The 13,647-nt window shown below is 41.7% G+C and overlaps 1 protein-coding gene across 6 annotated transcripts in view; it reads right to left on the bottom strand.

The window, feature by feature from the left end:
* Nucleotides 1–426: 426 nt before the first annotated feature.
* Nucleotides 427–13,647, bottom strand: part of CCHR1.PART1H18orf25 (chromosome chr1.part1 C18orf25 homolog) — a 988,978-nt gene continuing 975,757 nt past the window's right edge. For all 6 annotated transcript variants that reach the window (XM_044081954.1, XM_044081941.1, XM_044081934.1 and 3 more), the window contains one exon: nucleotides 427–2,238. In XM_044081954.1, the coding sequence (XP_043937889.1) occupies nucleotides 2,052–2,238 (187 nt within the window). In that variant the 3' untranslated portion in view covers nucleotides 427–2,051. The remainder of the gene's footprint in view (nucleotides 2,239–13,647) is intronic.

Here is a 13,647-nt window from a genome sequence, read left to right as displayed (position 1 = left end):
TCTCAGACAAACCAGACTCTTCCCAAAATGTAGGAATCACGGCTCCAAAAGCACAGACTAGAAAGCTGCATTCTTTGACTTCAAAAAAGGACCTTTTTATTCTGCCAAAATTGAAACATGTTGGTCCTTCCGTTGTCATGGTGAATGTTTCCATTTCTCACAAAAAGCCACTTTAGCACTGCAGTACAACACCAACTCTTGCCAATAATTGTATACCAAATTAATCTGTTTAGTGACAAGAATCTTATTTACATCACATTAACAGCAATATCACACTGGCAAAGGGCTTTCAAGGTATCCTGCAGGATCAGTTTACACGGCAGTACATCTGAAACAAAATAACTGGTGTATACTTTAATTCATTTCAGAGCAACAGATCTGCTGAAGGTAACTGGTGACAAACTGTGTTCACAATTATCCTTACTCTGCAGCTCAAGAAAGTTTTTATTTTTCTTTAGCAAAGATAATGCCAAGATACACAACTGTACTGAGCAGTTGGATTTTACCAGCTCAATATTTGGCTGAGGGTCACAGAATCCCATGGGATGCAACATGATATTTCACTAACAGCAGATTTTCTCACTATTAAAATGAAACAAACTGAACCCAAGCTGCTTTTCAGTTTTATCACAGAGCTAAACATTTGCAGATCTTTCTATAAAAGACTAATTACTTCACAATATTGAGGACGTGAAAATGGAAAATATAGCAAATTTAAAAGCAAAATGGCCCTTTTAAATATTTTAAGGAACAGTACCCGCAACAGTATGGCATTAACACATTACAATGAGAAAAAGTTGTTAGCAACTTAACTTCATGAGGGCTCTTTTAAATAAACTGCAAATCAAAGTAGCTGTTGAAGATCAGACGGTAAACTACTTATATTTCACATAAATTAAAAAAAAAAAAGAAAACAAAAAAACAAACAGAACCAGTATGCCATACTGCAAAATAAAATCAACCAGGCAACTGCCATTAACGCTGTCACACTGCTTACTGGTTAAACATATTACAGACAGTCAAGGCTCCACAAAGCCCGAAAATAATGTGCTGAGAGAAAGGTTCACAAAACAAAGGGAACTCTCAAGATACAAATTCAAACCGAAGTATGTTGACCGTTTCCTGTGATGAAACCACTTCCTTGCACGTTTTTACCTGAATGGGAAGAAAGATAATGGTATGTCATGGGCTGATGTTACGCCTTGGCTGGCATCCTGCATCTATGACAGTTATCTTCTGAGATCATTACTTTTCATTTAGTCCAGATCTTCTCATCAAAACTAGACCTTGTATTCTCCCAGTGGACACCTCACATATGTTATATATACATCGAGTAAGTAGCATCTCCCTCAAACAGGGCAGTTGAATGGAGAAATAGACCCAGTGGGCAGTAAGTGGTGTTACAAAATTTAAATGAAAAGTGCTTTGACAAATGCAAATGAATTATTACAAGGAAAGACAGTTTCCACAATGTAAAATTCAGTTCCTCTGGTATTATGTAGCACTGAGTACATAAACTAGCAGAATGCAACATGTTTTAGGTATGAAAATCTAACCCGGGTAAGACAAAACAGGGGCATGCTTTCATCAGCTGTCAGTCATTTCTTAGGCTAGGGAGAGGAAGGTGCAAAAAACAGAAAGCTAAAAAAAAGTGCACATTTCTTAAATTACTACTCCCTACTCAAAAAGAAAACTGGCAATGGTTTTAAATGAACTTTAAAATTTTTGCAAATTTTGCTGAATATTTAGCAGATTAACAGAGCAATTACTAAAATGACCAACTGAAAAAGGAATTGCCAAAGGGAGATACTTATTTTGATTCAATACTTTTGAATCCCACTCAAAGTAAAACTTTAAACACATTTCATGCTAAAAGCATACTTCTGCCTCAGTGCTGCACTGATATTGTTATGTTAAAAAAGAGTCAAATTCTAAGGAGGAAGTTAGCAACAGACTGAAATACAATACTAGAAGTGGGAACTTGTGAAGGCAAGGATAATGGTTTTATGCTCTACAACAAAATAAAAACAGAAACAAGAGTGCCATTGTTATCATAGCAAATATTTGCGCCTAGCATCTTCATCCAGAGTAAGGTCAACTACTTCTGGGGGTGAAGACCAGTGCTCTGGGGGTGACACGGTTGTCCATGGCACTGGCTGAGCATTGAGATACTGGGTGCTAGAACCATTCTTCCACGATGAGACAGTTTGAATAACACCTCCTCTAGGATGAGCAAACCTATGTACACAAAAAAAACAAAACAAATAAAAACAAGAAAAAACATGTTGTCAACAAGTTTTATTAATAAATTCCAAGCAATCAAACAAATGTTTAAATCACTTGGGTACTACAGAAGGAAATCAAAACAGACACCTGCCATTAATTGGAAAGACTTTATAGTGGTTTCTTTGTTGAAATGTACAGCTATAAACCTAAGATGGTTCTGTAAAATGGTACACAGTCTCTGTCACAATGTACAGCTAGTTTTTAAGTCATCTCAATCCATGTTGCTTAAAATGGCACTCAAATTTAAAGAACTTTATTAGCTCTGGAAATAGAAGCATAGCAAAAGGCATTTAACAGATTCATCTCCACTTTTTAACAGGTGCATGAGACTCAAAGCATTTTGAATACTTAGATTTTTTTTAAAGTGTGAACTTCTTTATTTAAAATATTTTTATTTCATTTTAAATGACATGAATTCAAATGCACAAATTAATATTCATAGGAAACAAGAAAGAAAACGTACAAAAAAAAACAAAACTATACACAACATCCACAACAAAATCTAAAATGAATAATACTAATACTTTTCTAATAGATTTTTGAGTTTTTGCCAGGCAAGTGTCTTACATGTAACATTATTAGTTCTGTTATTTAATGTCTGTAATTCCTTATTACACACATTTATTGCCACACAAGTAAATTCCAAAAAAGAGAGGTAGTTTTTGCTTTTCCAATTCAATGTAACGATCTTTCTAGCAATGGCCAGAACAGACCATAAGAGAGGCACTTGTGTTTTAGTTATTGAGTCTGGAATTGGAACATTAAACAACATTAATGAATTTGTTATATCACATTTGTTTGACCAAAAGGCTTTAGTAAAATGTATAAACTCTTTCCAGAATGCAATAACCTTTTGACATTTTAGAACCATATGTTCCCAATCTGCTTCTAAATTATTGTACCTCCAACAATTCAAATTATCTTTTCTATAAAAATTAGCTGTTTTAGATGGTGGTAGAAAACTTCTATGTAAGAACTTCCATGCAAACATTTTCCGGTAAATGGAAGAAGTGGAGTTACCCACCAACCTTAAATAAAGGCTTTTGTCTGCTTCTGAAAATACTTTATTAATTTTCACAGAATATTCCCAAATGGGACGCATCAAAATCTATGTGCTCTAGATTACTGATAAATATGGCTTATTCTTGTATTTAATATTACTGATCTGAAAGGAAAATTCCGGTATTTTTGGAATATGTTTGGTGTTCATGGCTAGAGTTATTTGTAATTTACTATTTATGTATTCCCTTAGTGTCTGTATATCTAACCAATTTGCATTATTTATATTATATCTGGGAGTACTTACATTTTTTAAAGGCAGAGATGTATATAAAACTGCACTAATCATCAACACCACCTATCATGTTTTAAAAATGCAGCATGTGAACAAACTAGTTTGTTTGTGTCTTTCGGCTTTTCCCGATTAGGGGTCGCCACAGCGGAACTCCGGTCTGCTAATGATTGGTAGTTGATTTTTACGTGCTGAGTTATCAGCCCTGATGCACAACCTTCAACGAAGGTACGCCCATTCACGCATGTCTCCACGCAGAAGACGCTCTAGCTGAGAATCGAACCGGACAGCGTCTTACTGTAAGGCGACAATGCTACCGCAGCACCACCACCATGTGAACAAACTAGTCAAACTAATTACTATACAGCAATTAAAGATGCTAATGCGTTTCTATGGCTAACCATGTTCAAGCTGATTAGTTCTGAATGTTATAGAAATCAAGTTCAAGCAGGATATGAAGCAGTGGCAGCTCCCAAACACCTATCAAATTTCAATGCAAAAAGGTTTCAAAACTGCAGAAGTAATATGAGTCCCATATTAAGGGCAGACTATTAAGAGTGAATACATTAATCTACATGAACTACCAGTACAATCAGTTAGGGCAGGGCAAAGGGAGTGGCTGCTCCTGGTACAAGCTGTTAGGAGGCACAATCAGCACCACAGATGAGTTGCCGATCAGGTATGAGTGCAGTAACGGCATTCATTTAAGTAGCCATGTAGATATGGTGATTGCTTAAGTGAATGTATTCAGTTGCTTTTCAGTGTGCGTGTGTATGACAGAGCATGTTTGTGCTCTAACTACAGCAAGTAGGTAACAGTCAGAGAAGGATGCTTTTTGCTCTCAACTTCATGTTGAAGACGAAGCCACTCTACTCTAAAGGTCGCCCAAGTGTGCCAATTCACCCAGCTACAATGTTAGTTACCACAGTGATATCTACATCCATATGTATGACTGCCACTAATGTGCATCCATAAGCTTAAAGACTAACTTAAGGCACTTTAAAGCAAGCACAGATTTTTAATGGCTTTACTTCCAGCAAGTTCAACAAATGAGCATTCCTGCTAGCGAACGAGGATGCAGTTACTGACTCCCAGACAGCTTCACTGAGAGGATTCACTGCAACATCAATATACTGAGAAGATAACCAAATGGATATATGAATATAAAAATTAACTTCTGATACTTAAAGGCTTTATTTTCAGCAAGGTCAGCAAAAGAGCATGCCTGCTACCCGATACTGGTGCAGTTACTGATTCCCAGACCGCTTCATTGAGAGGATACACCGCACATCAATACAAGAGGAGATAACCAAATGGACATATGAATTAAAAAAAAAAAATCATTTCTGAACTAATTCTCTCCCTCTGTTTTTAGTAGTGCTCTGGAGAGGGTCCCTTCAATAGAGGACCACAAAAGACTATTTATTTATCCTTTGTTGACCGGATTGGTCCCACCAGGCTAGTAGCTTCTTTTCAGGGGAGACCCATGGTGGTATTTATACTACTAGAGGAAATTTGGCCAGGGCATTGGGGAACTTCCCCTACTCTTTTCGATGGGTGCCATGGGATCTTCTGCAGCCACCTAAACCACACCCCCCAACTCTAGTAGATGGGACCGCGGTTTAATGTGTCATCCAAAGGACAACTGCAACAACTTAAAGGATTAAAGGAAAGAAGTTTAAAATATGCACTGCAAAACCAGAACCATGGCTATCTCATCTAGTGCCCTGTGTAGATCCTTGAACTGACATTGCTCTCAACAAGTCTTCTCGAAGCTGAAGATAAAAAAAGCACACTCAATTCTGAATCTGTAACAAGCAGATTGATACAGTCAATTTACCACACACACAGTTTCAGTTGTAACCACGAATGCAGCAATATCACTCATTTCTGAAGCTGCAGTGTTCTCCCTTCTTACAGTTCTATGCAAAACCCCAAAATAGAAAAATAAGATGCCAGCAAGAATGAAGTCAGGAAAGCAACCCTTCTGACCAAGATTCTCTAAAACATACTGTACTCTGGTAGGTACCCTGCATTTTTTCCTATTGTCTTTAGAGGGACTTAAAAAAAGATTCTTAACTGTTTGGCATGGGAGCTAGGTCATCTAACTCTGGATGAGAAGCAAGACAAAAAGTCTGGCTAATGATGTTATGGAAGAAAAACTTCTCTAGCAAGCTAGGGTTCTCTAACATATAAAGGAAGACTTGAATTCTAATATTAGAAATTCGAAAAAAGGCCTTGAAAGAAGATACTGCTATTGCTTTTGCCAAACCAAATCTGTAAAGTCCTATAAAAATAAAATCTCTGAATCACACTGTGGCATTGTAAAGTTATTGCAAAAAGAGACTTTTCTCAGTAAAATGAGATGATATTCCACTACAGCATTTTTCCAACCAACATATATGTTTATCCTTACACAGATGAAATACCTCTGTTATTTTAAGTTTATTTTATTTTTTATGGGTTTATCCCCTCTGCTCTCATGGTAATAACAAAAAGTTGTTTCAACTACCTGATGAACTTCTTGGTGTGCAAAATGACCCAGTTTCTTAAAAGCAATGACAAGCACCTTACACAAAAACAGCCCATAGTGCCAAAATTCTATGAGCTGAGGTAGCAACAACTAAACTTTTCATTTCCATGAAAGAAAATAAAAGTTTCAACTTTACCAAGTTCCTCTACTGGCTTAAGAAAAGTTGAAAGTGCAGAAAGATAGACCAACAGAAAGAAAGAAAAAAATAAAGCAGCCGATGACCAGGCATACAAAAGGCCATGAGTTGGTAAGGGTTGGGAGGGTGGCCTAATGGTTAAGGTGTTTGCCTTGCAAGAACAAGGTGCAGGGTTTGAGTCTCACAAGGGATAATTGACTAGGCTTAAAATGGCTTGCAAGGGCAGTTAGCTTAGTACTAACCTATGAACCTATGAAAATGACAATACACCATGGTAGAGTAAACTAATGTAAAACAGACAAAATAAAACAATCTGACTGGACAATAAACATTCTAGCATGACATAAACCACCTTAGAACTATCTGATGCAATGACTACAGAGTGACCCCCGAGTTCACAGTTGAGCACTATTATAGTTCTCATAAAGCACAGTTAAACTGAAGAACTTGACATAAGCAATTAGACCTTCCGACATGTTTATTTATGAGACCAATAAGCTTCTAATGGAAGGAATAAGAAGTTATGTACCTACCATAACGTTCCATGTTAGTTGTTTTCATCTCGCCTTCTTTCTTGCTGTTTGGGATCGGAGCCGATCCACGGCTCTGACCCGGCCATCTTCAATAGCTGTTTACTGGCTCGAGGCTATCCTTTATCCCATGATGCCTAGTGACAGCTACCCAGATCTCGTTTGAAATAGCTAATCCAGACATAAAATGAGAGAAACCAGTTATCAAAAAAACTGGTTGTTCCATGCATCCTAATATCTAGAATAGGTTAGGAAGACCTAGCCAGAAGAATAACACTAAAAGAATACTCAGCTAGTGAAAAAGGACTCCTCTCGATCCACTAGGACGGGGGACGGAGGGAGGGATGCAAGAAAGAAGGCGAGATGAAGACAACTAACATAGAACGTTATGGTAGGTACATAACTTCTGAATGTTAAGTTGTCTATCTTGCCTTCATTCTTGCTGTTTGGGACAGCGTCCCTAGCACCTAACATCCTGGGTGGCTCAGTGGAACAGGCTCTTCAGAACAGTGGAACCAAAGTCAGCTCTGCTCCGGGAGACCATATCCACCTTGCAATGAGAAATAAAGGTATGAGGGTTTGCCCACGTGGCAGCTGCACAGATGGAATCCATGGGCAACCTAGACTGAAAGGCTACGGAGGTGGCTAATGCCCAAGTAGAATGACCTTTCGTTTAATTGGTAACTCTTTATTCCGTAACTGGTAAATAAATGTAATAGTGTGGGACAACCATCTGGATAAGGTCACCTTGGAAACTGGGATCTTGTTTGTTTAAGGCATAAGAAAGGAATAATTGGTCTGACTTTCTTATTTCTTTAGTTCTATGTAGGTAAAAACGCAATTGTCTATGAACGTCCAATTGGTGAAGCTTGTACTCTGCCTTGTTGCTATGATTTGGAAAGAACACAGGGAGATCTACAGATTGATTTAAATTATTTTCTGAGCAGACTTTAGGAAGAAACAAAGGATTAGTCCTCAGAGCAACTCTGTCCTTGTGAAACACCAGGTAGGGAGGACGAACACATAGTGCTTGAAGTTCTGAGACACGCCTAGCTGAAGTGATAGCAACCAGAAAGAGTGTCTTCCAAGACAGAAACTTGATGGAGCAGGATGCTGCTGGTTCAAAAGAAGGCATAATTAAGGAAGTTAGGACTAAATTAAGGTCCCAAGGAGAAGGGGGATCTCTCACTGGAGGTCTAAGAGATGTTCCTCTCAAAAAAGCTTTACAGAGCTTATGAGACATGATGTTAGAATTTGTCAAACCGATATGAAAATTAGAAATGGCCGCTAACTGTACCCTAATCGTAGTGGAAGTGGCCCCAGAGTGAAAAAGTTGTGCTAGGAATTCCAGAATTTCGTGGACTGGGGCTGAGAAGGGATCCACATTCCTAGACTCTGCCCAACAAGAAAAACGTTTCCATTTGCTAGCATAAGTTTTTCTTGTTGTAGACATATGAGAAGAAACGATACTCTCGCGGACTGCTGGGGAAATGCTGGGAAGCCTGGCTAAGGTTGGAAGTGGGGCAATCATGCTGTGAGCTGGAGAGTTTGGAGGGATTGATGCAACCCGTCTGATTGATGAATCAGGAGATCTGGAATCGGGTCCAGAGTCCAGGGCTGATCGAGAAGGTAAGGGTGCAGGAACACGAACCATATCTGTCGAGGCCAGTAGGAGGCAATGAGGATCATTTTGCAACCCAACGATTTTGCTTTCTGTATGAGTTTTGGTATCAGGGGAAATGGAGGAAAGGCATAAAGAAGTCCTTGAGGCCAATCGTGGACTAGAGCGTCTCTGGGTATGTGACCTGGAAGCAGAAGAAGGGAGAAGTAGTTGCTGCATTTGCTGTTGAAAGGGGTGGCAAAAAGATCGCAGCAAGGCTGTCCCCATTTGCGGAAGATAAGATCCACAACTTCCTGATTCAGAGACCACTTGTGAGGCATGAGGATGGATCTGCTGAGCCTGTCCACTATGACGTTGGATCTCCCAGGGATGTGCGTCTCAATCAGAAAACGTTGGGAGGAAATCACCCACTGACAAAGTCTGAGTGCTTCTCGACACGGGGTAGGATCTGGTTCCGCCCTGCTTGTTGATGTATCACACCACTGACATGTTGTCTGTTTGAATTGCAATGGTCTCTGAAGGAAGAGAGTCTTGAAGGGCTTGCAATGCTAGGAGCATGGCTCTCATTTCTAGGACATTTATGTGCAGATGGTACTCATGAGGTTGCCAAGTGCCCTGGACTGTCCTGCTCAGATAATGCCCCCCCCCACCCTATCAGGGAGGCATCTGTAGTCACTGTGGCTACCGGAGGGGGCTGTATGAAAGGTCTGCCCTGAGTCACTAGTGGTAAGACCATTCACCAAGACAGGTGCCTTTTGCATGCCTCCGTGATCAGGATCATGTGAGACATGGGTAGCTCCTGGAAAAAACACTGCGTGAAAAGAAGCCACTGAAAAATTCTCATGTGGAAATGCGCTAATGAAAGTAGAAAAATGGTAGCTGCCATGGAGCCCAGAGTTTGAAGGACATACCTGACTTGGATCTTTTTGTTCTGCATTAGGATTTGCACTTGTTGACGAATTGTGGACACTCTTTTCAGTGGTAACCTTGCACACTCTTTTCAGTGGTAACCTTGCAAACATTTCCCTTGTGTTTAATTCTGCTCCTATGTAAGTGATAGATTGACAGGGCAATGAGGCAGATTTTTCAAAATTTATTGTAATACCTAGCTGGGTGCAAGATGCGATTGTATAATCCCGTGCTTGTAAGAGTTGATGCCTGGTGGTAGCAGTGAGGAGCCAGTCGTCTAGATATGGAAACACCTGGAATCCTTGACGTCTCAGGTGAGCCGTGACCACTGCCATACATTTGGTGAACACCCTGGGGGCTGTGGTGAGACCAAAGGGCAGAGTTCTGAACTGGTAATGACTGACCCCCACCAGAAAGCGAAGAAATCTCCGGGAGCGTCTGTCCATCTTGATATGGTAGTATGCATCCTGAAGATCTATTGAGCACATCCAAATGTCCTGACCCAGGAAGGGTAGAATGGACTATAGCGTGACCATCCGAAACTTTGTTCTTTGTACAGATTTGTTTAGTCTGCTGAGATCCAGAATCGGTCTCCAGTCCCCTGTCTTTTTTGGTACCAAAAAGAACCTTGAGTAAGTTCCGGATCCGTGCTGGTCTGCGGGGACTTCCTGAATGGCTCTTTTCTAGCAGTTTTGAAACTTCTATTACTGCTTGCTCTTTCAGATTGGGTGGAACATCTGGAAGGGCCTTCTTTGACTGTAAGGGGGATTGATGGAAGGGAATTTTGTAAGGTCCGGATATAATTGACAGTACCTAGCTGTCTCTTGTTAAATTTTGCCAGGCTTTTGGGTACAGCGAAAGTCTTCCCCTGACTGCCTCGAGAGGTGAGCAGCCGGGCAACCCTTCAGGGATGCTGGAAGAGCTTACCAGAGAAGGATTCTCTGTTGCCCTGGTTCTGCGGACCCCCTCTGCCACGAGGGCAGCGTCTATTATTGTTGTTTCCCCCTCTGCCTCTGGAGGAAAAATCACTACGTTTGTCAGGCAAGGCTCCCTGAGATTTGTGGAACCACATCTTCCCACTCTTCTGACCCTTGGGGTAAGGTCTAGAGGGAGTGGAAAAAAGGACTCCCACGGCAGAGAGAGTCTTGCCTTCTTGCTCACACCTAGTCAACGTGTCTTTCACCTGTGGCACAAAGAGAAAGGAGCCATCAAAGGGGGTATTGGTGAAGGATGCTCAAAAGGGTTCTGCAAAGTGACACAGCTGCATCCAAGCATGCCTCCTGAGGGCCACACCCATGCCCGCGGCTCTATTCGCTCCATCGGCTGCATAGGAAATGAGCCTCATGGAGGAATTAACTACAGAATTAAGAGTCGCTAGCTGGGAAGCTACTTTGGCTTGTACTCCCTCAGCTGTAGGATCTTGAAGGGTATCTCCAAGCTCTTTAAGGAGATCCCTTTGAAGGTGAGTAAAATGACATAGATAGTTCAGGGACCTCATGGAGAAGGTCGCTGAAGCAAACATTCGCTTTTTGTACCTGTCCATCGTCCTAGACTCCTTGTTAGGGGGATGAACAGATGAAGAGGTCTCTGCTATTTGTTTGTTGGCTGCTGCTACCACCATGGCATCAATGGGCACACCTTTAGAAAGGAATTGCTTATCCTGTGGGGCTGTAATAAATTGACCAGGTCTCCTCAGAGTTGGTTCCACTGTGTCTGGAGCTGACCAAGCCTTTCGAGCCACTACAGACATAAGTGGGTCGAAAGGAGGAGAAACCCAGGAGGTGGAAGGTCGGGAACCAAAAGCATCCATGAATACAGACTCATCCTTGGTAGGGGCTAGGGGAGTCCAGTTCCCCCTCTGCCTAAGCATTTCAAGGATGTCCGAAAAGGAAACATCTTCAGAGGGAATTCTCGGGGACCCTTCCAATTCATCTAAGTCTGTATCAGAAGTGACAGACTCAGGGGAGTCAATGTGCTTCCTCTTGCACTTCTTCTTCCGAGCGGACTCCTCTGTGTGATCAGGGGAGGTCTCAAAAGAAGAGGAAACACCCAATGGGGTGTCCTGGGGCATCGGTTACCTATGCTTGGGGTCTGGAGGAGGAGCAGAAGTTGGCACAGACACTACGGGGGATGGAGCCAGTGGGGCTGGTAGTGGAGGTGTCTCAGGGGGCAGCACACTCCGCATGACATCAAAGGCGTCCCTGCCTCGAGGCAGAAAAAGCTCCTGTTCCGAAGAAATAGGAATCTTCCTCCGTGCTGAGGGGCCGGCTCCGAGGCCAATGCTGGAGCCGAGCTCACCTGTGTCGATGCTCCGAGAGGGAGAACGGGGTCGGACAAGGGTCCGATTCCACTCACCCCCTCGGAGCCGACGAGGGAGCCCTGGTGTCCAGATTTCTTGATCGAAGGAACTATCGAGGTAATCGGAGTTGGAACCGAAGGAGAGATGGTGATTGGAGCCAATGGTTCCACTACTCGAACCTCAACAAACTTCAGCTCCGAACTGAATGGAGTCGGAGGAGGAACAGAAAAAGAGATGGATGGAGCAGATACCTGTTGAGGAGGGCTAGACAATAATTTTGCTAGTGCCTGTGATTTAAGCAACCTACTTACTACTCTCTCCACATCATGATCCGACAGCCTAGAGGATGTGATGAATGGTGGCTACGTTCACTTTGCAATAATGGAGAGAGAGGAGCCAAATGAACCGACTCTAATGAAGAGGACCTCAGCCTCTTATGGCTCCGAGACAGCTCCGAAACATCCAATGGAGCCGACAGAGGGGGTTGTCTTGTTGGTGCCAGCCAGAACAGACATACTCGGTAAATCCTGTACAGGAGTCGGCGGTTTAGTTGATTTTGGGGATTTCACTGGCTGGGAACTCTTTGCCGGTGAATCTTGAAGCTTTAACAGACTCCTAAGGATCAATTTGTACTTACGCTCCTTCAGGAATCTTGGACTAAAGTCATGGCAAATAGAACAAGGGTCCTGCAGGTAAACAGCGCCCAAACAATAAACGCAGCTAGTGTGCCCATCTGTCAGAGACATTTTCTGACAGCACGAGTCACACTTTTTAAAGCCAGATACTTTAGCTTCCTTAGACATGACCCAACTACAAAAATCTAAGTACCACAAAGTAAACACAGATGAGTACTAGTCTAAACAAGTACACCTATAAATATATAACCTCTGTCTTTTTTTTTTTTAATGATAGCAAAAAAAGGAAAGAAAAGCCTCTAAGTTAAATGGCTATCATAGGGAGAGGGGGAGGGGGGAGAACTCTCTAACTTAAACGAGTTCTAAATAAAAGGGAAACTAAGAAGAACGAAGTAGTTCAAAAACACATACAGAATAAAACTAAGAACAGTATAATATCTATTAGTTTAAAGGGTTTAAGGGAATATTTTTACACAAAAAATTGAAATATATAAGCCTGAGCCAGAAAACGACACATCTCGTAGCTGAAGTGGCAAATGAGATCTGGGTAGCTGTCGCTAGGCATCATGGGATAAGGGGTAGCCTCGAGCCAGTAAACAGCTCCCGAGCTATTGAAGATGGCCGAGTCAGAGCCAAGGATCGGCTCCGATCCCAAACAGCAAGAATGAAGTTGAGATGGACAACTTAACATCATATTTTACAGAGTAGACTGATAGCAGTTGCTTATAACCAAAATCTGAATAAATACTAAAACCAAAATCTGTGCTCTCACAAGTGGAAGAATGCAAAAAATAACTTTTACATAAATAAACTATAAATACAATGCAGTATACTATTACATACATGTATTGTTCTACAATTTGAGGGGAAAAAAACATTTTCAGAAACTTGAAGATGGAATAAAAAACAATGAGAAAATGTAGTCCTGCACGAGTCAGTGAAGAAGCACCCAGATATGTTCCGACCTGGTGGTCAAAGACACCACATACACAAATGCTCATGATATAGCCAATCTACTGGCTGACAGATTCAGTGAAAACTTCGCCCCTCTGTCTCTCCCCCTCCCCATCAGTAAATCAGGACAGACCCAGTACCTGCCCCCCTCCCCTTATCTCTAGGGAAAAGGTCATCATTGCCCGCTAAAAGGCAAAAAATATAGCCTCCATGGGACCCAATAACATCCCAGGCTACATCCTACATGAACTTGCAGCACCATTAGGCACCCTATTCATAGCGAGAGCACCGGCTTTACCCAGCTTAGTGGAGGACAGCCACTGTCATCCCTCTACACAAAGGTGGAGTGTCTACCGATCAGGGAAATTATAGACCCATCAGCCTAACTACCCTGATCTGCAAGGCCATGGAACGGATTATCACGGACCTCATTAACAGGAACACTATCAACCT

The sequence above is a fragment of the Protopterus annectens genome, chromosome 1.part1 (assembly GCF_019279795.1).
Source record: "Protopterus annectens isolate FY-2018-M chromosome 1.part1, PAN1.0, whole genome shotgun sequence".
NCBI classification, from domain to species: domain Eukaryota; kingdom Metazoa; phylum Chordata; order Ceratodontiformes; family Protopteridae; genus Protopterus; species Protopterus annectens.
Note: the sequence above shows the minus strand (reverse complement) of the source record. Positions and strands in the feature narration are given on the sequence as shown.